Raw genomic sequence first — 27,026 nt, forward strand, 5'->3', positions numbered from 1 at the left:
ACTTTGCATGTGTAAGCACAAACATAGTATGGTATGTCAGAGATTCTGCTTTAAAATTCTGGGGAAGAATCAGTCTTAGACATTGTATACTGTTTGGTGGGTTTTTTTAATCATTAGTGTTTCTACATAATGATTTGTAGCTTTCCCCCCTGCAATATTTCATTAGTGTTCTCCAGCTTTTCTGTTAAGTTTTTGATTTGTATCCATGCCCTTCAGGTATGGTTAGATCTTGGTCATTTAGTGTCTGCATCTAGCCCGGTCATAAGAACTTTCAAAGAAAAATACTTGAAAGGAAGCTAAAGGGGAAACTTAGTCCTGCATGTTCGTGATTCCAGGATGCTTGCTCTCTAGATTTTTGATTTTACCATCACTCCCCTGTTCTTTTGATGGAACTTCTATGGACTTAGGCATTTATGAATAATTTAATCAAGTTTTGAATTGCTATTTCTTTTTTTTTTTTTTTTTTTTTTTTTTTTTTTTTTTTGGATGTTGCAAAGGTAGAGAGTATTTTCTTGAGTGCTTAACTTGGACTCTGAGCACAAGCTTGTTCCATAGCTGGTCTGTGGAATTAGTACTTCTTATTTTGAAAAATATTTGAGGTAAAGCCAAGAGGAATGACGAGCATGTAGTGAGCTTGGTCTTTTCATTCTCTGCGGAAAATTTCATTTTTATCTTACCTGATTACATCTTCGGGATAAATCCAGGGAGTGTCCTAGCGGCATTAGGAGGACTAATTGGGACAAACTGGGGAAAGAAAGGGCGTGTGTGTTTACTTATTTTTGAAGCATGAAACTTCAATTTGAAATACTTCATGCTTTTTTATTATAAATAATGAAGGTAAATCTGTCAGGTTTGGTGATTAAATGAAATTTATAATTAGCAAATTTGGGTGGTATGAAAATACTGTCACAATAATTTCAGGTGTAAATAAATGATAGCTGATTAACTATATGTAATATGGGGTTTAGATTTAGCTTGTCTATAATTAAGGTTTTATCATTGTTAGTATTTATAATGCAGTGTTTCTAGGTAACAAGAAAAACACATCTTCAGCTTCCCCCCGCCCCCCCCCTAAAGTTTGTGATGACAATTACAATTGCAGGTGATGGGGCAGCCCCAGGGGTTTGGGTGGTATATATAGTATCTTCAATTTGGAGTGCTGCATAAGCCTTGGTTTGGATTCTATGAGTTGAAAGCTGATGTGGTCTTGGAATTGAGATTTGTAGCATTTTGCTCAAAACAATAAAACTTAATGAACCAAAATGTTTAAGTGTAACTTAAACGTGATTAGTTCATTACAGAACTACTGTAAGGTAGAGTTTATTTTTGGACTGACTCAGTCTCTGAGTTAGATTGACTGAGTCTTTGCTACTTTCAAGGAGTGATGATTAGAAAGTTTGTGGTAGTGGCTCCACCAAACACCCAAGAACATCCATTACACTTCCTGGTTAAATATTGACTTTGAATTGAGTGCTGTCAAAATCTCAGTGCTACTGTTATGTTTTTTAGAAAACATGAGTGGGAATTTGTTTAATCACTAAAGTAGTGTTTACAGCTTACACAGTGCACATAGAAGACAGTTGTTGATGTGAAGTTGAAAATTGAGCAGTCATCTTGTCTTCTGGAAAAGAGCTATGGAGAAGTTTCCCATGTGTTTTTTAAAGGGTTCACAAACTAGTCTATTCTTTATGGACTACTTATTCTCAATTTAAACTGTAAAACTGCAGTAGCAGTTAATTAAATGACTATAGAAATTTCAGTTGGTTTATGCAGGATTTTTTTTAATGAAAAGGAAACACTGGAAGAATCTGTAGTGTTGTTGAATCTTTATTTAGTTTATGGTTTAGTAAAAAGTCAAAACAAAAATGTTCATTTAAAAAATTTTACTAAATTCTGCTTTTTGTGCTTAAAGCTTTAGGATCATTTTCTGCTGTATTTGGAGAAGAATGGAAGGAGAAAACTGATAGAGATTTTGTTAAGGTAATTTAAAAATTATTAAAATAATTTTGAACTGCATATGGTGGGTATCAAATTCTTTAAAAAGATAGAAAGTTGTAAGATATACTAGCATATGTCTTTAGAATTACTCTCAACTTTATTCCTTTGATTTAAATGTAATAGGACACTAAATCACAGTTGTCATAAAATGTTTGGATAAGCAGGAAGAAATGTATTAAGCCAAAACAGGTGTAGGCAAATGAATAAAGAGGTTCTGTGTTTCTTTTTGTAAGAAAGCTAATACATGTGAGGAAAAGGAAAACTGGCCAACATATTTAGCAAGAGAAAACAATGCGCTTTTTTTTTTTTTTTTTTTTTTTTTTTTTTTTAAACTACCATGATCAGTAAAGAAACATTCTGGATTATGAAAATTAAGTCATAACATTAGAAGCATAGGACAAATCTAAGTAAGTGAGCAATGTTGCAAGTTTGTTTCAGTTCACCTGTTTTTGCACAAGGCTTTTTTATCTTTCCACTAGAGGGCATGATCTACTGTACAAGTAATGAAATAAGATAAAAATATAACTAAAGTTTCTTCGTATAAATGCTTCCCCTTTATTCTAGGTGAGCATTTTGAGGTGAATGAGAGCATGAAATATATTATAGCTGAGAGAGGTTTGACATTTCAGCATATTTGCTATGATACACAATTTCCTTAAATTGCATTTCAGGTGATGATTTATGTGGCTAAAATAGAAGAAAGCTAGATTAAAATATATTTTGATAACTTACGCTTTTTATTAAGTAAAAATGCGAAGAGATAAGCTGCTGAGTTCCTTATGAACTCATAGCTGGGTTTCTGCTCAATTTCTTAATCATCTCATATACTGAAATGTTTTACCAGTATTATAGAGAAATATTTGTTACAAGTCTTTTCCATTTCTCTTTTGTTTTATTTTTATGTAACTCAATTTTGGGACAAGTTGGACCATAGTAGTGTTAGTTAAGTATTGCTGAAATATAGTGAATAGATTCCCTAACCAAAATTTCCTAGGTAAAATTAAGAACAAAAAAGGTAAGCTCTCATATTTGTTAGTATATGAACTTGAAAATGTGGTTCAAATGTGCTGAAAATAAGTGTAAAAAATAACGCTTCATAATCTTTGTTTCCTTTTTCCATTGAAAAATATGTCCAGAAGTACTGTAGGTTGTGGTTTGGTTTGGTTGGGGTTTTTTTTTTGGTTTTGGTTTTTTGTAAAAGCACTTAGCACTTCTGTGTTGACTTCACCCTAAACTGTCACAGACTGTTGTTGATCTAGAACAGCAACAAGTGCCATGTCTAGATCTGTAAACATTTAAAATTACACAGAATTCTAATTTATTATATGTTCATTAATTATATAAACTTAAGTAATTGTGATAGATAAGGACAGATGGTTCTGATAAATGTTTTTAACAAAGTGTTAAGTAGAACCACTGTAACTGCAATAAGGTTTACTAATAAGAAACTTGGATGCTCTCCAAGATCTATTTTTTAACATTACAATATGTATCGTACCACTCTGTAGTGAAATACTAATGAAAGCATGTCAGAAACTAACACCAGATCTAAAAATATCTCTAATGCCAAGAATCCAGATTTTTCAGAACATCTTACTTCAAGCATTTGTTTGACCCTACTACTGGAAGTAATTTATTTTGTATTGCAGCTGTGGCTGTGTCAAAAACAGAAATTGGGGGAAGCATTATGGGACTTCATGACATAGGAGAGAGAGAGAGATGGTTAGCAGGGTAGAGACTGTGTATCTTTTTTTTTAAATTTGCTTTTACATCTTTAAGATTAATAGTATGGCTATTGAACGTGTGTACCTCCTTTCACTGTTCACATTATCTTTTTAAAAATTCTTCTTTATTTGGTTTTTTTTAATTTTGCTGCCAGTTGTTTGTGTCTTGATTTTGTAAGGTTATCTTTCCAGTTTCTCTACTATAATGGCAACAGATTAGAAATTTGTGTAAAGATGAAAATGGAAAAGAGTTTTTAAGTGGGAGAGGAAAAATGCAGAATTATGAATTAAAGCATAGTGATGGCATGAACACACGAATGTTAGAGATTCATAGAAAGTATGGTGGGGAAAGCAATTTCTTAAACACATGAATTCTAAACTAACAGGAATTGAATTGATAGAAATTTTGTTGAGTTTGTAAATGTTATCCTCAGACCGTAGTGGATTTTGCGCTGTTACCCTCAGACTGTAGTTGGAGTTTTGGGGTTGGGGGGGGGGGGTGGGGGGGGTGGAGCTGAGAAATACTAGAAATCTTGAAGCTGTTCTGAAAATGATATTCAGGGTTAAATTCCGGATTCATAGAGAAATGATTAACTTGGATTCTTGGCAACTGAATGTCAGTTTCAATGTTGGTATGTCAGTTCTATGCAAAAAACCCCAAACAAACAAACAAACAAACAAAAAAAACCCCATTGAACTCCTAGTCTTTGTTAGCTGAAAATAGGTTTTCAAATGCACTGAAACAAATATAAATGATCTATGAGATATGTTCAGAATATTTGACATTTCATCTATATAGCTACCCTTATTAACTTTTTTCCAAGCTCTTCCTTCTGCTTCTTGGACTATATGAACATAAACTTGGAACTTTGCATTTTTTAGAGCCGTTTAGTTTCTGTATTTCAGTGTCTTTATACAGGCATTGGGGGTAACTTCAGAATTATGTATGTATACTAAAATGTTTTGTGGAAGTTTTTAATGTTTGCTTAAAATAAGCTTGATTTAATTTTTAGTCTCTTAATATTAGTATTTTTAAATTAGTTTTCAGTAAACAAAAATGGCCATATGTTTTTCTTCATTATTTTTCTCTTCATTCTTCTATACGTTTGCACGCTAGGAGTGGTACAGCATCACCATTAGTATTTCTCCCACCCTTAAATATGTACACAGTAACTGTTGGTTGTTTGATATTCAGTCAGCTCTTGAGTTCTGTATTAGTTTATCATAAAGAATTGTCAATTGTTTCAGCACCAATACTTTGATTTTATATTCTGCTGTTCTCTAATTTTTACTTAAAATCATTCTACTTTACATATGCAGTATCGTGATTTTTTCAGAACAGTCTACTAGTTTGGTAACATCATACTGACGAGCAAAGGAGCTTGCCTGTTTAGTTGTGTCTTCCAGCATCACTACTGTTCCAGTTGAAGGTGATGATGAAAACCAATGCGTTTTCTTGATACTAAACTCTGAGGGAATCAATTACCTTTTTAAAAATTTTTTCCCTTCCCCCCAATTCTTACTGCATTATAAAAAACTGGAGAATTTGTAATTTCCATTATCTTATCTGCAGCGCTGTGTATTTTCTCACTTTCTACAGTGCTTCCCTCTAAACTGAATCAAATGTATTTACTTGTCAGTGAATCTGTTCCCTTGATTGTCAGAATTTGAATATCATTTTAGTTGAACCTGCTGTTATCCCTTATAGCTATGTTAATTTGTTGCTTTCTCCCCTCTTGATTGTTCCTGGTGCTCTCAATAAGCTTAAATCTCTAGTTGGTTGGAACGACTGCGTGTCCTTACTTAAGGATTGGAACAACTGGCATTTAGCCAGTCATCTTATATCTCCTTGTTTTGTTTTGTCATTCCCATCCCCAAGCTCTGATGACATCCTGCTCGGATATTTTCTCATCTACTCTGGAAGCTTTCCCATTTTTAACTGTTCCATTTTGCTTTGAATTTCCTCATGTTAACAAGGTTCGCTTGTGAGTATAGTTTTGTCTTTCAAGAGTGACTTGTTTATATAGCATGCTTATAAACAGATAGATTTAAGTGTTTTTCCAGGTATTTGTTTCCTGTCTCCAGCAGCTACCCACTATCTGATACAGTGTATGAATGATTGCATTATATTTCTTCATGCACGATTCATTTCTGTTTACTTCAATTTAAGCATTTGGATTCATGTTCTTGGACTTCTTAAGGCCTGCTCTAGCTGTAGAGTTCCAAAATCCATGCTTACGCAGTTTTTGTGCTTTCTTTATTGCTTTGCATAATGCTTTATTGCTCTGGTTTCCTTTTTTTTGTGTGAAATTCTTATTTTGTTTTCCAACTCTTTTTTTCTTTGTATCAGTTTAATAATAATTTTCTTTACTGTGCATTTATTTTTTGAATTTTTCTCAGATAGTGTGTAGAGAGAGATCCTTATGCATTTAAATGCCTGAAATACTTTTCAAACGTCACCTTTCTTGTCTATCACAGTGATCTGTCAAGCTAACTGGACTCCAGTTGCTGTCATATTTTTCTTGGACAATAAGTAGTCATAATCATTGTTACGTTATATGATTTGTGGACTCAAATGTCCATTGTTTTTATGGACAGTAATTTGGTTAATCTGATTTCCAGAGAATTCTGTATAATCCTGTGCATCTTTTTCCAAAGGAACTTGGCTACTGACAGTAATCATATTGTGCATGTGAATCAAGTTCTTTACCTTTGTCCGTTATCTCTTAGCATCTGCATGTCACATAGTCAAACTTTGTTTGTTTGTTTCCAAGTTTCAGCTTTATATTCCTATTACCAGCATGTTACCATGATCTAAAATATGTATATAGGAATAACTATTGATAAAGAGCTTCACTTTTTCATTGTTTTTTGTTAATTTCTGTTGATATGTAGTATCGGATTGCAGCTGTTCATAGTTTAAAGCAGGGAATAAACTGCTTGTGATGCTAAATTGGGTTTTTTTTCTTGCCTCTGTGATAAAAGTATATTTTTCAAAGGAGTGTCCAGAAAGCTTGACTTAACTCATCTTTTTCCACTTTTGCCTTTCCTTTGGGCAAACAAACATTTTGTCATGTTTCGCCCTTTGTTGTCTTGTAACAGATAGGTTGCGAACATTGTATATAGGTTATTTAATTCTATTTTCCACCTCATCATTCTCTGCCCACGCCCATCCTTTTCGGGGATCTTTCCTGCTTAGGCAGGAAACAAATGTTGAGTGGGCTGAGAGCAATCAAACCGGTCTGCTTAAATGCAAAAAAGGAGGTGCTTCAGACCAACTCTTCCCTTGTAAAGAAAAGGAATAGAGGCTGCAGATTAATTCCAAACTTAAGAAGTCTGAACGCCTTTAGTGAGAAGTACAAGATGGAGATCATTTTAGGTAATCCTAGTGCTGTGGAAGAACAACTGGGTGGTTTTTTTGATCATTTACTGGCAGGACACATGATTCCAGTGTGAAGATTTGTCTAAGACATAAAAGCATCTGTATTTCACCAGAATCACAGAGGATAACTTTCAGAACAAAGTGCAATTCTTCTTTTATTGCTGGTTTTTCCCTACTAAGTTGTAAGGGATTTTGTAATTAACAAGCTTAATCATTCCAGTTAAAGAATGGAAAGTACAATTTACCTTCCTGAAAATCTTATCAAGGACTTTTTTTTTTTTTTTTTTTTTTCCTTTTTCTTTCTTTCTTTCTGAAGAGGACTTTAGTGTCCTGAGATCTGCTTTGGGTTTCTTGAAGTCCTCTGAGTGAAAGATGCAGAATTTGTATTCACTATTGACTCTGCATTATTATTTATATGGGGGTCAGCTGAAATCTGTTTGCCATAGCATCTCTCAAAAAAAACCCACATTTTTTAAATGTTTGGACAACTTGATTTTATGCCTGATAATTTGATTGAGACTTTGTGATTGTCATAGGCCAGGCTGACTGCACTTTTAAAATTCCTTACATGACTGTACATGCAGTGCACAGGAGTATTGCTTCAAGCTGTTTGTCATTCCCTGAACAGGATAGCAACTTTTCTGAGGGAGATAGTCAACTCTCCTATGTTATGGTGCCTGCTAGAAGATAGCTTGTTGGAATCAAATGGAAAGTTGTCCTGCCTTCTAAATAATTAGAGACAGATGCCTCTTTCCTTGGCTAGGAACTCACCTTGGCTTTCTATGGTAAAGCTTTCGGGTGTTTTGGAGCTCAGAATAGTGATACATGCATTATCAGGCTTCCGTCTGTACATTCATTGTTGCAACATGCTTGTCAACAGCTGAAGTCCTGGGAAATCCTGACCCCTCTGTAGTTAGCAGCCTATCTCTAAAACAGGTACATTAAATGCCACATATAATAGTTTGTGTCTTAGCTGCTTGGATTTCTGAACACGTTACTGATAAGCTGTTCAGGTTACTGGCTTGTTGAATGGAGAATGTAAGATAATATTTCTGAGGTTTTTGGTGATACTATCTTTTGGATAATATTTTGGAGTTCCTTGGTGATATCGCTGAAGCTTTTGCAGAATGTTTGAAATCTTAAAATCTGCAAAGTGCTCACAGGAAGCCTGGTTTGCTACTGTAGTAGGCATTTCACGGTTGCTAAACACCCATGACAGATGCTGGCTTTAGGAATGCAAACCTACAGTTTTGAGCAAGCAAAAGACTCTGGGACACTTCTGCAGGTAAAGCAGTGTTCTTGGTGAGCATTATCACCCACACGGCTTCTGTATGTAGAAGGAAACACTCAAGAGAGAAAAAATACTTATTTTTTTAAATTGTTCTTTTTGAAGTTGTATTGTCTGCATATTCATGTCCTATCCTGCAGATTCTCTTCCTTAGAGCTTTGAGAGCCTTTCCAGATCTCTAGGACTCAGAGGAACTGAGGCTGTGGGGGACACACATTATTCTGGTGTGCTTCACGTAGGTAACAGGGCTTGTGCATATGTTCTAGGTAATCCTGAGGCAAAAATTCTCTAGTTGAAGTGGTTAGCATCTTACGCTCACAGCATGACTGTATAATGAAACAATTTGAAGAATAACAGTTATGTGTAACTAAACTTTATTTGGTGCCTTGGTGTATCTCTCGTTTTAACTTACAGAAGGGAGCCATGTTCTGTTCTTTTCTGAAAAAGATAATCTCGCCTGTCTCGACAACTAGCACTGTTTGACAGACTGCTTCTTTAGGAAGGGGAGACTTTCTCAGTTGTTCAAGCAACTAGCATGGATCTGTTTATTCTGTGAGTTTTAGGTGACATGTACAGTTTTCCAACAATGTATTCCTGTCTTCATCTTTATCCATAGCACTTGGAGGCTTTATCCTTAGCAGTGTCTGTAGTGTCTTAATCTGAAAAAAACTTAAATCCTAATTTTCCGTCCCTTTGAGAACACGTCCAGGATGATTTGCCTTCCAGACAGAAAAATTTGCTCCTTTATGACTTTATATTGCCAGAGGTTTTTAAATGTTTCATTTTGGACTATAGACTTAAGTATTAAGCGGTAAAAAGTGGATTATTGGAAGTTCAGCTAGCAAAATGTGATGATGCTGTTTTAACGTGTGACAGCAGTTTTAACATTGTATTGTGATTGACTCCAGCCTCTTCCAAAGAGATTCAGGTTGAAGTTGAAGACTTTAAGTATCTCTGTTCAACATTCACTTTTTAAAAATCCTTAACTGATTAAACAACTAATCTTTAAAAAGCTTCTGAGGTTTCTCTTCTAAGTAGCAGTGAAATGTGAAGGCTTACTGTGTTCATTGCTTTTCCAAAAGTAAACATCCTGAAGGGAAGTGTGTACTGACTGGTATATTTCCAGATAATATATTTCTGTGTGCTTTTTAAAATAATGACTGAAACCTCTTCCTTAAACAGTCTCTTTCTCTAAAAGTAAAGGTGGCTCAAAATGAAGTACTTTCTGCAAATTTCACCTGCATACCTTGTCTTCTGTGGCTGTTGATGATAGTCTCAGTATTAATTAGAAAAATCTGTTTGTCACAAACAGTAAGATGTTGGACTTTTATCTGGCTGTTCTTGTCTTTGCTAAAATGAGGTAATAATCCTTTCTGTGCAAGTAATCCTCTTTACTAAACAGCACTTGGATGTCATTTAGCAGCATTGCAGTGGAGAATAAAATTCTTTTCTTTCCAATTTAGAAAATCTGTAGTATTGTATTTTTCAATAGTAGTGTCAGGCTTGGTATGAATGCTGTAATTTAGTAATTACATTTGCATAGCCAAATTTCTCCTGCTGTTCAGCTGGTTGTACTTCCCATCCTTCCCTTTTTATCCAGATTTATTTGTGGTTTTATTCTGTGATCATAGCCAAAAGAGGAGCTGTACTTCATTAGTGAGTCAAAGGAATGTATAAATTTTTATTAGTCAAAGGAATGTTTGGTTTTTTGTTATAATACACACATTAGAATGTATATATCATTATATTTTTAAATGAATATACATCACAATGTGTATTTTTATTAGCTTGCAAACTTTAATCCCTTGATTAATTCTTGAATTTCAACAGGACTAGCAACGTAACAACCATTTACAGATCAGGCCATGTATTTGCAAAGTAATTTGAATTCCAGTCTGCTGAAGCATTCTGTTTTGCTTATATTTATAAAGGTTTTCAGTGGTGGTGGTTGTTGCTTCTCTCTTTTAATTGTTTTATGATGATGTGGAAAAGAAAGCAGAAACTTTTAAAAGTCTTTCCAGGTAGAAATCTGACTGTTGCACTAATAGCAGAGTCTAAGATCTACTGAAACTGAGGGGAGTCAACATCATCTGCTTTAGGAGTTCACTGTTTGTAGAAGGTGAAGGAGGATGAACTGTACTTTTTTTTCCACTTATGATGGCTGTATTTCTAATGGTTCGTGGAAAACCGTCCATATAATTTCAGTATGTGCTTCAGCAGAGTACTTCTGTGGTAGTGTTGGCTGATCATGAATGCGTACTTCTAGTGCTTGAAGGGAAGAGTTTTCGTAATGTAAAGTACTGAGCATCTTGCATATCATCCCATGAGTGACAAATGTGGTTACTATTAGATGAATCAAGGTACTAGGAAATTTTAAAAGAACAATTATTTTAATATTTTTTCAATATTTTAATGTAATGGAAATAAAAAAAATAATATTTAAGTAAATATAATCCCCTAGAAATTAAGTCTATTTTTAATTCTTTCTTCAGTTTTGGAAGGATATTGTTGAAGATATTGAAGTTCGTGATCTAATTTCTGACAGAAGCAAATCTCAAGGTGAGACTTCGTGACTAATCTTAATACATATATGTTGGTAAACATAGCAAAGGAAGGACTAAAATTTATTTGTTTACTTTGTAGATATTCCATCGGAAGAATGGATCTGGGAATCCTTATTTCATCCACCTCGCAAATTGGGCATTAATGATATTGAAGGGCAGCGGGTACTTCAGATCGCAGTGATTTTACGTAATCTTTCTTTTGAAGAGGGAAATGTTAAACTTTTGGCAGCTAATCGTACTTGTCTTCGGTTCCTGCTACTCTCTGCTCATAGTCACTTTATTTCTCTACGGCAGTTGGGGCTTGACACGCTGGGAAATATTGCAGCAGAGGTAATGTGCTTCAAAACAGAACAATTAAAATATAATTTGATAAAAGCATTACTTTAGTGTTAATTAAATGAATTACTTTTTTCCGTGATCATTGGATGAAGCAGGAAATAAATTATTCTCTGAATTTGTAAATAGCAATTTGAAAACAAGTATTCAGAGCCAAAACAAAAATACAGACTGTACGTGTCAGTTTGCTAACATAGAATCACATGAAGAAGACTGATTGTATAGGGAGATACAAGATATTCGTAGTGCATAATTTTCAGTTTAGTTTCTCAGTGAGAAGAAAGGTATTTAGGAAAATTCTGCAGGCGGTACGCTAGCTTCTTCACTTTAGTCATAGTGTCAAAATAGTACATTTGAGAAAGGGGGTGGTAGAGGGTTTAGTGTAAATTAGACTGCTACTTCAGAGCAGAAAAGGTGGAAGGGGCTCAAAATAAAAGGGGCTACAGTAAAAAGCTCACAGGGTTCTGGTTTTGTGAACACAAACGTCATTTATATGTGCTGCATTTAAACACTTTTAAATCTTATATTTCAATATGCAATTTTAAGGATTTGAGCCATTAGCACTATATGGATAGTGTTAGTCATATGGGTTTTTTTCTTTCTCATCAGCTTCTTTTGGATCCTGTTGATTTCAAAACTACTCATCTAATGTTTCACACTGTTACAAAATGCCTCATGTCAAGGGATAGATTTTTAAAAATGAGAGGTAAGATCTCTAGCTATTCTTGTTGTTGTATTAGAATTGTAATTATTGCTGTTTAAAACTATTTTGTATTTGTTCTTCAGGCATGGAAATCTTGGCAAATCTCTGTAAGGCTGAAGATAATGGTGTCTTAATTTGTGAATATGTGGATCAAGAATCCTATAAAGAGATCATATGTCATCTCACGCTACCAGATGTGCTGCTTGTAATCTCAGCACTTGAGGTGCTATACATGCTCACAGAAATGGGAGAAGTGGCTTGCTCAAAGATTGCTAAAGTAGAGAAGAGCATAGGTAAGGGAGAAGCAAATGTGTTACTCTTATGTAGGAAAAAAGACTTAAGAATATATCATGTTCAGTGGTTAAAAACATGGCTTCCTTGTGTGTGTATGCAGCTTAGGGGTGGATATTAGAATAGGAAGTTTTTACTAAAATATATTCTTTATGTCCTCAAGAAATTGATGATGCTAATAACTCGGGAAGCTAAAACTTTGGAAGTGTTTGGGGTTTTTCTTGGTTTTTTTTTTTTAAATGCCATGAAGTGGCGGGGAGGGAATAAAAAAATTCTGCAGAAGCGTGCAGAGGTTTGTTTTGTTTCAGCATGTGGCAATTTTAAAGCAAATCAATATGTCCCAGCAGCATTCATTTGTCTTGTCCTAATGTCGTTGTTGGTTTTACATTCAATACTTTAGATACATTAGTATGTCTGGTTTCTATGGACATCCAGATGTTTGGACCTGATGCACTTACTGCTGTAAAACTCATTGAACATCAGTGCATTAGCCAGCAAGGAGTACCTGATGTCAGACCACAAGTAATGGATCACGGTTCTTCACAGGCCCATGCAACAGGTGTCCCGGGTTTGTATCACTGCAAGAGAACATACTCTTCTACAAAATTACCTATATGGCATGTGTGATTTTTGTCTTCTGTAGGTTTCTGATTAATTTACATAAATAAGTATAGCATTATGCATAACATATGGTATCTTTTTCAGACACTTGTTCACAAAGCAAATAAAAAGTTGTTAGCCAAAACTGTTGTGAAACAAGATTTAAAAGAATATTTTTCAGTTGCTAATCCAAAAATTTACTGAGCGTTATGTACACTCCTTATTTTAACTTGTTCAGTGAAAAGAAAAAGTATCCATTCTAGATTGTTCCCACAATTTGCAGAGAATTAGAGGTCCATTTTATATTGTGTTTTACACAGAATATTATTGGGCAGTAACATATAGTATTTGATAGAATTGCAGAGATGACAGACACACAGAATCATGCCTCTATTGAAGCTGCTAAACAGCTTATTATGATGTGAACCAAATTTTAACTATTGTTTAAAGCTTGGAAAGTGTTTTCTTAATTGTAAACTAAATTTTAATTATTATTAATTTTTGCAGTTTTATTTTGGGATTAAATACTAGCACTTTGGAAATTGATGGCACAGCTACTTATTATTGGTCAGGGGGAATAGCATGTACCTCATTCTGTCTTTACTAATAAAAGCACATAGCAGTACACCACACGTGCACACAAGATGGAACATAGCTGTTAGTGTGGGGAAAAAATTGAGAAAGAACCATTACGACAGACACTGGCTTGCATGTCTAAGTATACTGTTTCTGGAATGGGTGCAGATACCACAGTGAAAGTGACTGGAAAAGAATGCGACTAAGGGGATGAACAAGAGTGAATAGCAGGAACCAATGTGACATCGCAACGAAATTCTTTACATTATATTTGCTTCAACTTAAGAATTGGAAAAATAATTGCTGTGTATTTGTGCCTGTTCTGGTGGAGTACTGTGCCACTCTTAAATCATGCTCAGTACTCTAAAGTACTGAGATCATGGATCATGATTGTTAATCTGGAAGCTGTCGTTCACTAAGTGCTTATGTCATGATTGCACTTTAGTGGTGGCTCTGGCTTTAGCATGTCCTGCTTCACTTTGGTAAATTGTGATGGAAATCTGTAGTCTGCTTAGTGTACCTTTGTGACTTCCCTTAGCTGGATACATCCTTGCTTACAGACACAGGAGAGACTGTACCGCTGAAAGTCATGAAGTGCTTCATTCAGGAGAACAAAAATCGTTTCAGCAAATTTTTTTTTCTTTCCCTCACTCTCCATAGCCTCTAGGACAGCACCACATGTTGCTCCACCACCAGGAATAGTAGAAATAGACAGCGAGAAATTTGCATGTCAGTGGTAAGTGTATAGTTCTATTCAAATACTTTAATGAAGAAGAAAAACAAAGAAAAATGCCTGTATTCATGTGTCACAGAATTTTCTAGATTGCTTCTATTTACTGTTAGACTCATTTTTCTGAAAAGTATAAACCAAAACCATTCTGTCATTGCTTTGAAGAGGTATGAAAGAAAAAACTCAACCAGAATATTCATCTTCAACGGTTGATACTTGAAATTAGTTGTTTTCTCTTTTAGACTAGAATTTAAATAAAATCAAGATCAGAGTTAAAAATCAAATTATTTCTTAAATTGTCAAGCAGTATTATCTGTTTCATGAGTGTTTTCATCTGGTAATGTGTTGCTGTATTACTGTACCAATATAAAAGTAATTATCAAATTATGAAGCTAGGCCCTGCAAAACTCTCGTGTGATCATTGTGAAGCTTGAGCAAGTTGAGGAACATCAAAGCCTTTTCCATCCAAATTCTCTTGCTTTCAACTAATATTGTTGTTGTCAGATATTTAGAGAAAAAACTATTCTACCTGTGGTTCTCAAGTGGACTGAGGGTGATCTTTCTGAACTATTTGACTTATGTAAATCTACTCACATTCTAAATGTTTGTATGAATCAACTCGTGGTGGACCCTTCCAGCTCTGCTGCTTCACAACTTACATGTTATCTGTTGTCTTCCTGATCAGACAAGGGCTTTCAAGATAAAGTGGGTAGAAGTTGTCAAAGCTTAGTGCTTTAGGTCATAATTTAGTTTTACTTATGCTTGCAGCAAAGCTGTGGTTGTATGGGGGAAATGTAGATTCTTGTTGGTGCACTGACATCATTCCCATGCTTCTGTTTGACCACTGCAAAGTATTATTAATGTGCGCTGCTGAAAGACGGAGAAATTTCACATTTAGGCGTTTAAACAGGCATACCTGGAGTTGGACTCGCCACAGCTCAATTTAGTGATCTGCAAGTTGGTCCCAAAACTAGTTTTCTAGGCTGCCTTTTTAATTAATGGAGTGGGAGATACCCCAAATGGTAGAATAAATTGCCTTCACCTGCCTAGTTTCTGATGAGATTACAAATTACCTTCTGTGCCACCTTCTCTCTATTGATTATAGAGAGCACTAGACATCTAGCTTTTAGTAGTAAAGTTGTAGGCCAGGTGAATTTTGCACTCTGTATAAAATATAAAATAGAAGTTTCAACTGCTAAAATAACTATGGGTAGGTATCATGCTGCAACTGTGTAATACCATGAATAGATTATTAGCCAGGTTAGCCTGAGTAGGAGTCCTTGTAAGGTAAGTGCGTGTGACAGTAAAGTGCTAATCACAGATCCCATTTCACCATTATAAGTCTGGAGTATCTTCAGTTTGCTGGTACAAGTGATAGTGTGTCAGCCTAATATGACATACCCAACTGGATAGTCATTTGTCTGATATGCCAAATTTAATTAATACCTAGACTTTCTGTTACACAGTGTGATCTCAATTTTTGTAATAATGAAATTGTAACTCAACTGCAGGAGAAATGGTATTATACTTGCTCTTTACTGGTTATGAGAGAACACAATTTAAAGAATGCAATCATTTGCTTTTTCTCTTTTGAAGCATCTAGTTATATTGGACATGTAGGACTCTGGAAAGGAGAATGCAGTGTAGTTTTCCAGAGTGTTAGCACCATATAGTAAACGCTGACAATTTAAAAAATATTCTTATTCTCTCTGAGCCTATATTCTGGTACTGGTATTTGTACATTACGTGAGAGTTGTTACTTATCTCCATTTGCTGCTGGGGATGAACCGTTCCCATGTCCGTGGGTTGGAATAATGGATCTGAAAGAAATAAAATCAAACTGATAGAAAATGCTTCCTTCCCTCACAGCTTCCTGGTTGGGGTTGGATGGTCTGTGTGCTTGCGGAGAGAGAGTCTGTAGGAGATACAAATACTTTCTTTCTCTGGAAACTGAACGTTAGGCAGAACAGGTTGTTCCAGGATTTTATTGATGTCTATGTAATGTGGGACTCCAGGAACGAGAGAGTGTGTGTGTGCGCGCATGCACGTACTCTCTTAGAATCCCAGTCCCCTCTCTCCTGCCTTCCCACCTCTATAAGAATGAGTGTTGAGATTGTTACTCTATCTCTGGTTTTACTTGTATTTTAAAGTAAGACTGCATTAGCAGATCAGTTAACAAAATCTTAGTTTTGATACAAATGTTGACTTCTGATAGAAATTTCTGATAAAGAATTAGCTAGCATTCAGTCCGTCTTTTGCTAAAGCAGAATCATTAAGAAATAACAATAGAGCTGTGGGGAGGAGATGTCACCAAACAATGCATTCTTTTTTTGTTTTGTTTCTGAATATACAATAAAAAAGGCATACATAGAGACTATTTTGCATATTACATATGTAAATAACATGTTGCCTAAAAACTGACTGCATATGTTAGGGGTCCTGTGTGTTGAATCATAAGCAGTGAGAAGGACAAAGTATGGAACAGACATTTGACAAGACAATATACTAAAATGCCATTTTCCATGTTGTTTATCAGGTCTCAGAAATCTCTGTGTTACAGACAGAAGTGTTTTAACAACCCTTTTAAAAGTACTCTCTATATTTTGCTTCATAGTGTATTTTTTTCATCCTCAGGTTGAATGCCCATTTTGAGGTGAATCTTGATTGCTCAGTCTCTCGAGCAGAAATGTACTCGGAATACCTCTCTACCTGTAGTAAATTAGCTCGAGGTGGAATCCTAACATCAACTGGATTTTATAAATGTCTGCGGTAAGGCAAAAGTTAATGCAACAACAAAGAAGCAATTGTATGTGCTCAGTACTAACCTGTAGCTTTAGACTTCTTTGAGAAAGATCTACCAAGTTAAGTTTGAAAGACGTCCAGTTTGCAAATTTTAATTGAAACAAACGTTTAGAGTTTGTTTAATTTTATTTTATTCTATTTCAGGATCATTGATAGGTTCCTTCTCTGCTTATAGTCCTTTTTATTCTTTCCAAAGTAGTTTTTGGAGGTATTGTAGTTTTCACTTAGCTTGCATGAGATCTGGGCCAGCCATATGGTGGACCTGCTAGTCCTCAGTGATGAATACTCAGATGCTACTGGAGAATCCTGCTGTATTGCAAAGATGCAGACATTAGTGCAGTTACTCTGCACACAAGAGCAATTAGTTAAAAACATTGTAAGAGGGTTGAGTTATTGTGTTCATTAACATAAATTTATGTTGTGTTTGGCAGAACTGTCTTTCCAAATCATACAGTGAAGAGAGTAGAAGATCCAAGTAACAATGGTCAAGCACATATACATGTGGTAGGAGTAAAAAGGAGAGCTATACCACTTCCCATTCAGATGTACTATCAGCAGCAACCAACTTCGTCTACCCCAGTTGTCCGGGTTGATTCAATTCCTGATGTGTCTTCATCTCCTTCGCCAGCAGGTTTTTAAATTAATTAAATATCAAGTATTTTGCATTGATTCTGAAGTGACAGAGACAAAAGTTTCTGAAAATAGTTTGAAAGTGTTGGAAGTCAGGGCCACATGTTTTGATTCATTTTTTTCAATAATGTTAGGAATAGTATTGCAGTATGTACTTGCATGCCATACTAGTATTTGATGTGTAACCCATAAACTTGCCAGTCAGCAGACAAGCCATTGTTGCTGCATCATTAATTCAGATGTAGTATAGCTGAGAAGAGAAACTGCTTCATATAGAATTACAAATTCAAGCCTTGGATTTTTAAAAACTTGTTATGTTAATGTGTTTTGAAATAATTTTTGCTTCCAAACGTTTACTGCGTTTATTTCAACAGGAATCCCACATGGGCTACCAAGCGTAGGAAATCACTATCAGAGGACGCCTATTAACCAGTCTTCAACTTTGACAGCAACACAGATGTCTTTTCCAATTCAAGGTGTTCATACTGTGGCACAGACTGTTTCTAGAATTCCACAAAATCCTTCTATTCATACACAGCAGCAACAAAATGCTCCAGTGACTGTTATACAGAATAAAGGTCCAATATCCTGTGAAGTAGTGAAGGCCACAGTAATACAGAGCTCTGTTCCCCAGTCTGCAGTTCCTGTTACTATTGCTGTAGGAGGAGCACCACAAGCTTCTAATCAAAATCACAGCACTACAGGACAACAGCCGTCTGTTACTGTTGTTAGTTCTCAGACGTTGCTTCACCACCAACCTGTAATTCAACAACAGTCTCCACTGCATGCAGTGGTACCAGGACAGATACCTTCAGGCACTCCTGTTACGGTAATTCAGCAAGCTGTACCTCAGGGTCATATATTTGGCAGAGTACAAAACATACCAGCATGCAGTTCAGCAGTTTCACAGGGTCAACAGCTAATCAACACATCATCGCAACCTGGGCAGACATCATCTCAGCAGTCCTCTGCTGGTAACCAGCAACAAGATACAGTCATCATAGCACCCCAGCAGTACGTCACAACCTCTGCATCAAACATTGTTTCTGCCACCACAGTTCAGAATTTCCAAGTAGCAGCTGGGCAGGTGGTTACAATCGCAGGTGTCCAAAACCCACCGACATCTAGGGTAGGGTTTCAGAATATTGCACCAAAGCCTCTGCCATCTCAGCAGGTTCCACCTGCCGTGGTACAGCAGCCGATGCAGCCACAGCAGCAGCCTCCACCGCCATCCCAGCAAAGCGTAGTGATTGTAAGCCAGCCAGCTCAGCAAGGTCAAACGTACGCACCAGCCATTCATCAGATAGTGCTTGCTAATCCAGCTTCTATTCCCACTGGTCAAACTGTCCAGTTGACTGGACAGCCAAGCATTACTCCATCTTCTTCACCATCCCCAGGTCCGGTTACAAATAATCAAGTCCCTACAGTTATGTCATCTTCATCTACCACTCCCCAGTCACAAGGACCCCCTCCTACTGTCAGCCAGATGCTTTCTGTAAAGAGGCAGCAGCAGCAGCAACATTCACCAGCATCATCGCAGCAGCAGGTACAGGTACAACAACCGATACAGATGCAAGTTCAGTCACAACAAGCTAATACAGGAGTTGGCCAGCCTAACTCTGGTGAGTCTAGTCTGATAAAACAACTGCTTCTTCCAAAAAGAGGCCCCTCAACTCCAGGGGGGAAGCTTATACTCCCAGCTCCACAGATTCCTCCACCTAACAATGCAAGAGCTCCTAGCCCTCAGGTGGTTTATCAGATGGCCAATAACCAGGCACCAGGTTTTGGAGTTCAAGGACAGTCTCCAGCTCAGCAGCTGCTAGTTGGACAACAAAATGTTCAGCTGGTCCCGAGTGCAATCCAGCCCCAAGGGGCAGTACAAACAGTACCCATTTCTAATTTACAGATATTGCCAGGCCAGTTGATCTCAAACAGCCCAGCAACTATTTTCCAAGGGACTACTGGCAACCAGGTTACGATAACAGTTGTGCCAAATACGAGTTTTGCTACTGCAACTGTGAGTCAGGGAAATGCAACTCAGATCATTGCTCCAGCAGGAATTGCAGTAAGTGGAGCACAGACAGGAGTTGGGCTACAGGTGCAAACACTTCCAGCTACTCAAGCACCTTCAGCTGGACAATCACCATGTACTGCTGCTCCCCCATTCAAAGGTGATAAAATAATTTGCCAAAAGGAGGAAGAAGCAAAGGAAGCAACAGGTTTACACATTCATGAACGTAAAATTGAAGTTATGGAGAATCCTTCCTGCCGAAGAGGAGCTGCAAACACCAGCAATGGGGATGCAAAAGAAAATGAAATGCAGGTGGGAAGTCTTTTAAATGGGAGAAAGTATAGTGACTCCAGTCTACCTCCTTCTAACTCAGGGAAAACTCAGAATGAGGCCAATCAGTGCTCACAAGTCAGTAATGGGCCATCATTAGAAATGGGTGAGAATGGAGCTCCTGGAAAGCAGAACTTTGAACAAATGGACACACAGGAAATTAAAAGTGATTTGAAGAAGCCCCTAGTTAATGGAATCTGTGATTTTGATAAAGCAGATGGTTCTCATTTGAGCAAAAACATTCCAAATCACAAAACTTCCAATCATGTAGGAAATGGTGAGATATCTTCAGTGGAACAACAAGGGAATTTGGATGCCACGCAGCAAGATACTGCCAAAGGTGATCAAGGGGAAAGAATTTCTAATGGGCCTGTATTAACTTTGAGTAGTTCACCTGTTGTAAGCGGTACACAGGAGGCTGCAAAACTGTTAACCCAGCAACTTAGTGGTACCAACACTGATTTACCTAATGGACCTCTAGCTTCAAGTTTGAATTCAGATGTGCCTCAGCAACGCCCAAGTGTAGTTGTCTCACCACAATCTACAGCCTCTGTTATACAGGGGCATCAAATCATAGCAGTTCCACACTCAGGACCTAGAGTGTCCCAGTCTACCCTGTCATCCGAAGTTCGGTCTACTAATGGCACAGCAGAATGCAAAACTGTAAAGAGGCCAGCAGAGGATAATGACAGGGAAACTGTTCCAGGAATTCCAAATAAAGTAGGAGTTAGAATTGTTACAATCAGTGACCCCAACAATGCTGGTTGCAGTGCAACTATGGTTGCTGTGCCAGCTGGAGCGGATCCAAGCACTGTAGCGAAAGTAGCAATAGAAAGTGCTGTTCAACAAAAGCAGCAGCATCCAACCACGTATATACAAAGCATGGTCACACAGGTATGTTGCAGTGTTCTTTTTATTTTTATTCTAACTGTGATTCTGACCAATACTGTGAAATAACACGGGTGAAAATGTGAACTCAGTCGATATCTCTTGCATAGTATTCGAAATATTCAGAAAATGGTGCTTTCTGTTCTTTCACGGACTAAAGTTCTAATAGTTTGCATACCTCTTCAATGTCGGTGACAATAGTGGAATTTAAAATAGTTTGTAGCTTGATAATACGCAGTAAGGAAAGAACTTCTGCTCACTGATTTCTTCCTTAAAGGATTAACTGTTCTGAAAACAACAACGATTTGTTGTATGGTCTTGTAAAAATGTCAGTATTGTTCTGCATTTTATTCTTGGTCATTATTGCTTATGGAGGGGTGAATATGGTTTTTTGCAAGTTAATCACCGCAGCTGCATCTGGCTTGCTGAAATGAGTTGAAGTTCTTGCATTTAAAGGTGGTCTTCAGAGGCTTCCTTCAGGGGTTCACTACAGTCAGGAGAAAGTATTGTTTTGTAAATTTGTTCAAATATTTGTTTGTTTATTACAAAATATTTGTAATGTTTATTTTATCGATAAAATAAGCATTGTTTGGGTTTTTTTTTCTGTCTGACAAACTTTGGAGAGGGCTTCCCCCACCCTGATCAACTTTTTTTAACCATCTGAAAGTGGTTACTCCCTAACACTTTACTAGAAATGAGGTATGGCCATCATTTGTATGAGTATTAATAAGTACAAATAATCATGTCTGAGATTATTCCAGTCTCTAGAATTTATTTTAGTTTTGTACATGGACAGAAAATCCCTCTCCAAAAAATGTTCCTAACCTGAATAGGAGCAAAAAGAGTAGAATAGTAGGTCTGGCAGTCAAGAGTTCTGACAGACCAGAGGGAGGAAATGAAGTCTTGAGTTGTACATTAGTGCATTTTGACCTCAAGATCTTTTATTTCTTATCTTCCTTTTTTGTTTGGTTCATTGGGGTTTTGTTTGTTTGTTTTTGACAAGGTACCAGGTATAGACCCTACAGACTTAAACAGAGCTAGAACTCAATTTTCGACAAGTGGTGGCTAGTGCTACTTCTTTTTCTGTGTCAAGTTAGGTTTCTATTGAAAGCTCTTTTGACTTTCCTTCATCTAGTTGTCAGAAATCAGGACTAACACTTAACAAGTTTTGTTTCTTTTTTCTGTCTTTACTTTTTTCTTTTAACTGCCACACCGCACAGAGTTATGTTCTTAAAATGTCTTTGAACTCACTCATAAATTTTAACTTAGGTTTTATCAGAGAGAGATCTGTATTTTTCTGATACATTATTTATCTTTGTTCTTACTAGAAATGATTTGACCAAAATGAAAGTGTCTGTTGGCAGCGTAGGGACAATGCACTAGATTTTCTGTAGTGTGTATATATTAGCTATGCCTTGCTTTTTACAGTGAGTGTCTTTAGCTGTTACACAGTTTGAATTTCTGTTATAGCTTTGCTAAGGATTTGGCTGAAATGGAAATGGTATGGCTGTGTCTCTGGAATGGAATAAATATTATCTGTGGTTATTTATTCCCTGGACATGTGGCTGACAAGAATTTTCAGTTGTGTCTCAAACAGCTACTAAACTATCAGACTTTCAGATTTTTGAGAAGAGGGGAGTAATGCAGTTAACTGTTTCATTTGTATTAGATAATGTGTATCGTGATAATAGAAGGGAAAAAAAGAAGAAATATTTTCTGTGCTGATAGTTTTTTTTACACTGTCACTAATATCACTATCATTAATAGTTCCTACATTTTCCATTACCTGTACAAACAGAAGTGCTGCCAGCTGGGCTTGCCATTCAGTACAAATTTGCAGACCAAAATAACTTCGTTTAATGTCTGCTTCTGTGGAAGTTAGCTCATTCTTGTGTCTGTAGGATGCCCTTCCTTTCTTCAAAATTACAGGAATGTGGGAGAAAAGCAGTTAATTAGTTTTGATCTTGAACAATCTAATTCATTAGCTAATTGCCTTAACCATTACGTATGGCTATTTATGAATCATGTCTATCATGATAATGCTAAGTACTGACTTATAATAGAACCCACTTTATAGTACTCTGTTCAGACATAGCGAACATCATAGTCTGGCTTAAGACTTTTAAGGATCTTTACCACTCCTTTAAAATTAATGTGTTGGACTATAAACAGTACCAAAATCATCCTGGCCAGCTCTTTTTTTTTCCAAAGCTGCTGAGCAGCTGCAATAGCAATTGTTTTTCTGGAAAAGCAGATGGTAAGTATTTCCAATATTGAGTCTGCTTTTAGGAGTATCTTTAAAACATCCAGAAATACTAAGATGTAGCCAAATTCTCATGAACTCAGTGTGAATTTTACTGATGACTTCTTTTGAGGCTAGGCCCTGTATAATCTCCTATTTTTCTCCCTCCCATTTTGAGTCTTCCTTGTATGATAAGCAGCTTCCTTGTACCTGACTTTTTGAAAGGCAGCAGCTAAGGAACACTTTTTTCACTTGAGCATCTGCATTGTTTTATCCTCTCTGCAGTACCTAATGTGTACTGGCTGTCTTGCAGAAGAAATAGAACATGGTTCTTTCTGCAAACAGTGTGAAATTTATTATAAATACAACCCAATGGAGAAAAACAGTGAGGGACAGGGAATAAAGGGGTATTAGCTGTGGCAAAATTACATAGCTGCTGAAGGTGTTAGTGTGTGATTTCCTGTTTGCTTGTCATTTTAAAATTTTATTTTAAACTAGAGCTTGTATTTCAGAGAAGTGAGAAAAGGATAGAAGAAGAAAATTTGTAATAAAATTACAACCCAACAGGAAGGCTGGAAAAGGAGATGCAGAGGACAGAAGAGGGAGGAGAGTATTGCTTATGCAATTACAGCAGGATTAGTTGTCACGAACTGCAGAGAGGAGAAGGGGAAGATGCTTGAACTGAAGATAAGGAAGGGCAAACAAATAGGGGAGGAAGTGAACAGCAACATGAAAACTAAGGAAAGCAAGAAAAAGAGCTAAATAATCCTTAATGGAATGTAAAAGTTAAGATTTGTTTCATGATATGAATGGTAGTTTGAAATGGGCTGGTACTATATGCTTGGGGGGGAAAAATGTTGATTTAAATGGCCTACTAAAATAATGAAAATTATATACTTGTTATTTATGGGACTGCCCATGTAGTGCTGTTGAAATGCAGTTACACAAGTACAGGTATTGTCTGTGTATAACCTGTGATTATTCCATGTTAATTGTACACCTCAGCAGAACTCATTGAAAAGTAACTACATATATACTGACTTAAAAGATTTTTCTTTTTATTTTTTGCATTTTTATAAAAAATTGGGCTATGGGTTATGTCAGAAGAGGAACATGTGATACAGTGTTGCAATTGTTTAATTATATCTCCAGCTGTATTTTGTAAGCTCATGAAATGTAGTCTGAGAGGAGACAGAACTGGCACTTTATTTCCTTGGCTTCCTTTTATTTTGGTGTTCCCTGTTCCTGGATTATTGCTTTCCTGAGGCATTGTGCTAGACCTGTGGATGAAAAAGAAAAAGAAATGAGCAATTACCTACCTGTACCCTTTTTTTTCTACTTTTTCTTACTCCTCTTCAAACGCCTCCAAAACATCTGTTGAACATAACCATGTTGGTTTGTCCCAATTGGTGTGTGTTTTGAAGGAATGCTCTGATACCACGCCGAGTGCCTAGAAGTGAGCAAATCTGATTTAAATTGCCTTATCTGGCTTTTAAAGTAATCACTTCCCTGCTCATCACTGTCGTCCCCTCATAAACAGTGCATGCCCATTTCTCTTAAGGCCACACACTTGAAACATACTTGTGTGGAAATTTAGGTGGCAAAAACTGTGTGAGCATTGCCATAACTATTTGCTCCTGCTCTCTGTTGATTGGGAAGCTGAGAATTACCATGCACCAGAAAGCAGGTGTGTAGCTCCAGGAGGTGTAATTCATTCCTAGCCGCAGAGCAAATGAGTTTCTCAGCTGGAAGTACTGAAGTACAGAATCTCTGTGCTTTTATTGCTCTTCACTTGTGAAGCACACTGTTGCAAGGAGACTTAAACTTCTGTAATCTAACAAGAAAAGAACATTTATTTTAGTGCCTACCCATCCAACTGACCCTTTCCTCACACTCAAATCCTGCTATATTCATTTTCAGCTTATAGGTTACCTTTTTATATATAGATATATGTTCATTATCATGAAGAAGCTAAACTTAAAATTTTGTAGTACAAAACGGTAAATCCTATGATACTTAAAAAATATTTTTAGTAATAATTGTTTATTGTTGAGTTAAATGTATTTACTATGGGTGTGCACATACTAATGGTGGGAGAAAAAAATGCAGCCTAATGCTTTTAAACTGCACATGGCTCTGTATGTCAACAAGACCCCCATCACACTGGGATGCAGTGTGTTCTCTTGCTCATGGCACAGTAGGCCTTTTAAATAAAATGGGAAGGTATCATGGTAAAATAGAGTTATCCATTAATACATAAAGGGAATGGCATCACTGGTTCTGTGAAATGGAGGTGCAGGCCATTTCTGGCCCCAAGCCATAGAGTTTGTTATTCCTACCACATAGGGAGCTCGTGTGCATAAAAATAATTTAGTATCTTTTGTAAACAGTCCGTTCTAGTTAGCAGAAAGCTCTTAGCTTTACTCTTAGTTTTCATGCCTGTGCTGGACTTCCCCCACCTCACCCCATATCCCATTCTAAAGGCACCCAGTCTAGGTATAAAATCTCTTTCTGCTTATTAAAAGTAGGCTGTAGTATCTGTTCTGCAAGTAGACTCTACAAGTATTAAGGATTTGTATTTATGTGGTTTTAAGAGTTCAGGGCAAACCATACTGAGATAGGTGATGCTGCTAGAGGTACCTTTCAGTCCTGTGATCCAGTGAGATCTGATTTGCAAAAGTGCTAAGTGGTGGCAGTGGCAAATCATACCATGGAGGGGTCTAACCTGATTATAAAAAGATGCCATGAAGTGCTTTCAAGTGTACTAGAGTACTGGGCGTTAGATTTCTGGAGGAACCTGGAATCATTAAATGTTTCTGCTAGAGTAGGAAGGTTTGTGAAATCTTTATGCCGTGGGGAAATTTTTTTTCAATACTACTTCTCCCAGAAAGACTGCATTAGGAAAAATTAAGTGTCTGTCATAGTTCCATATGTTAAAGAAGTAAGTGAGTTTACATAATAATTGCAGATCAGTACTGTAAACTAGGTAGCACATAGCAAGTATTTCTAGGTACATTTCTGGAAAAAAGGAGTTTCATTTCTGAGTATACCTAATTTTAGTAATGTCCTGTGTATCATGCATTACTAAATCAATACATGAAAATAGAGGAGGGAAAAAAACCCCAAATTACCAGTATTTTTGATCTCTTGAACGAAGTGAGGAAAGCTTTGAGACATTCGAACATAGAACTTATGTTTCTGAAATAAAACCTAGGAAAACAAATGTAACTTTGCTTTATCTGTTGATTTTAAAATATAATCAGCACAGTTGATAGGCAAGCAATAGATTTGACTTAAAAATACATGGAAGTTGCAACTGCCTAATGCTACAAGTTTGAGTGAAACTACTTTGCAGTACAGCAGTAATAAGAGAATTCTAAACAACAATTACTTTACACATTTCTTTTCAATTTATCAGCTTTTTTTTCCCCTCACTGAAAAAAAAGTGTAGAAAGGAATTGGAGGGGGAACTGAATTTTAACTTTTTGACCTGAAAATTTGTTTCCCTTTCTGTGCTTTTTCATTTTCAGCATGTAACATTTTGTGTTGTATATCTCAGATCTCCTTGTTTAAAATCAACAATTTTTTAATGAGATGGTATTAAAACCTTTGAATACCACTAGGAGAGCTTGCCAGAAAAACCCTTGAGAAAATTCATAATTCTGGATTAATTGCAGGGTTTGCTTAGAATGGAGTAAATAATACATGAAGCACACATTGAATGATGAGAATTAAATGAAATACTGAATACGTTCAGTAAGCTCACTCTCCCTCCAGCACATTAAATGAGACAGAGACTATTCTATAGGGATAAAAAGTCATATAAAGACCATCATAATGTATTGATACCAGGATGCCAAGTGAAGATTGCAAAACAAGCTGTACTGGTGACACTCGATTTTACTTTCAGCTTCACTTTAAAAATGCCTTG

General features: G+C 36.5%; 1 protein-coding gene across 1 annotated transcript in view; it reads left to right on the forward strand.

Moving 5' to 3' along the window:
• The window catches only part of ARID2 (AT-rich interaction domain 2), a 107,718-nt gene that overhangs the window by 64,195 nt on the left and 16,497 nt on the right, over nucleotides 1-27,026 (forward strand). The window contains exons 6-15 of the mRNA XM_030015070.2: nucleotides 1,913-1,980; nucleotides 10,885-10,951; nucleotides 11,036-11,286; nucleotides 11,902-11,998; nucleotides 12,079-12,288; nucleotides 12,687-12,854; nucleotides 14,123-14,198; nucleotides 16,827-16,961; nucleotides 17,426-17,625; nucleotides 17,999-20,859. Of these exons, the coding sequence (XP_029870930.1) occupies nucleotides 1,913-1,980; nucleotides 10,885-10,951; nucleotides 11,036-11,286; nucleotides 11,902-11,998; nucleotides 12,079-12,288; nucleotides 12,687-12,854; nucleotides 14,123-14,198; nucleotides 16,827-16,961; nucleotides 17,426-17,625; nucleotides 17,999-20,859 (4,133 nt within the window). The remainder of the gene's footprint in view (nucleotides 1-1,912; nucleotides 1,981-10,884; nucleotides 10,952-11,035; nucleotides 11,287-11,901; nucleotides 11,999-12,078; nucleotides 12,289-12,686; nucleotides 12,855-14,122; nucleotides 14,199-16,826; nucleotides 16,962-17,425; nucleotides 17,626-17,998; nucleotides 20,860-27,026) is intronic.

The sequence above is a fragment of the Aquila chrysaetos genome, chromosome 5, assembly GCF_900496995.4.
Source record: "Aquila chrysaetos chrysaetos chromosome 5, bAquChr1.4, whole genome shotgun sequence".
NCBI classification, from domain to species: Eukaryota; Metazoa; Chordata; class Aves; order Accipitriformes; family Accipitridae; genus Aquila; species Aquila chrysaetos.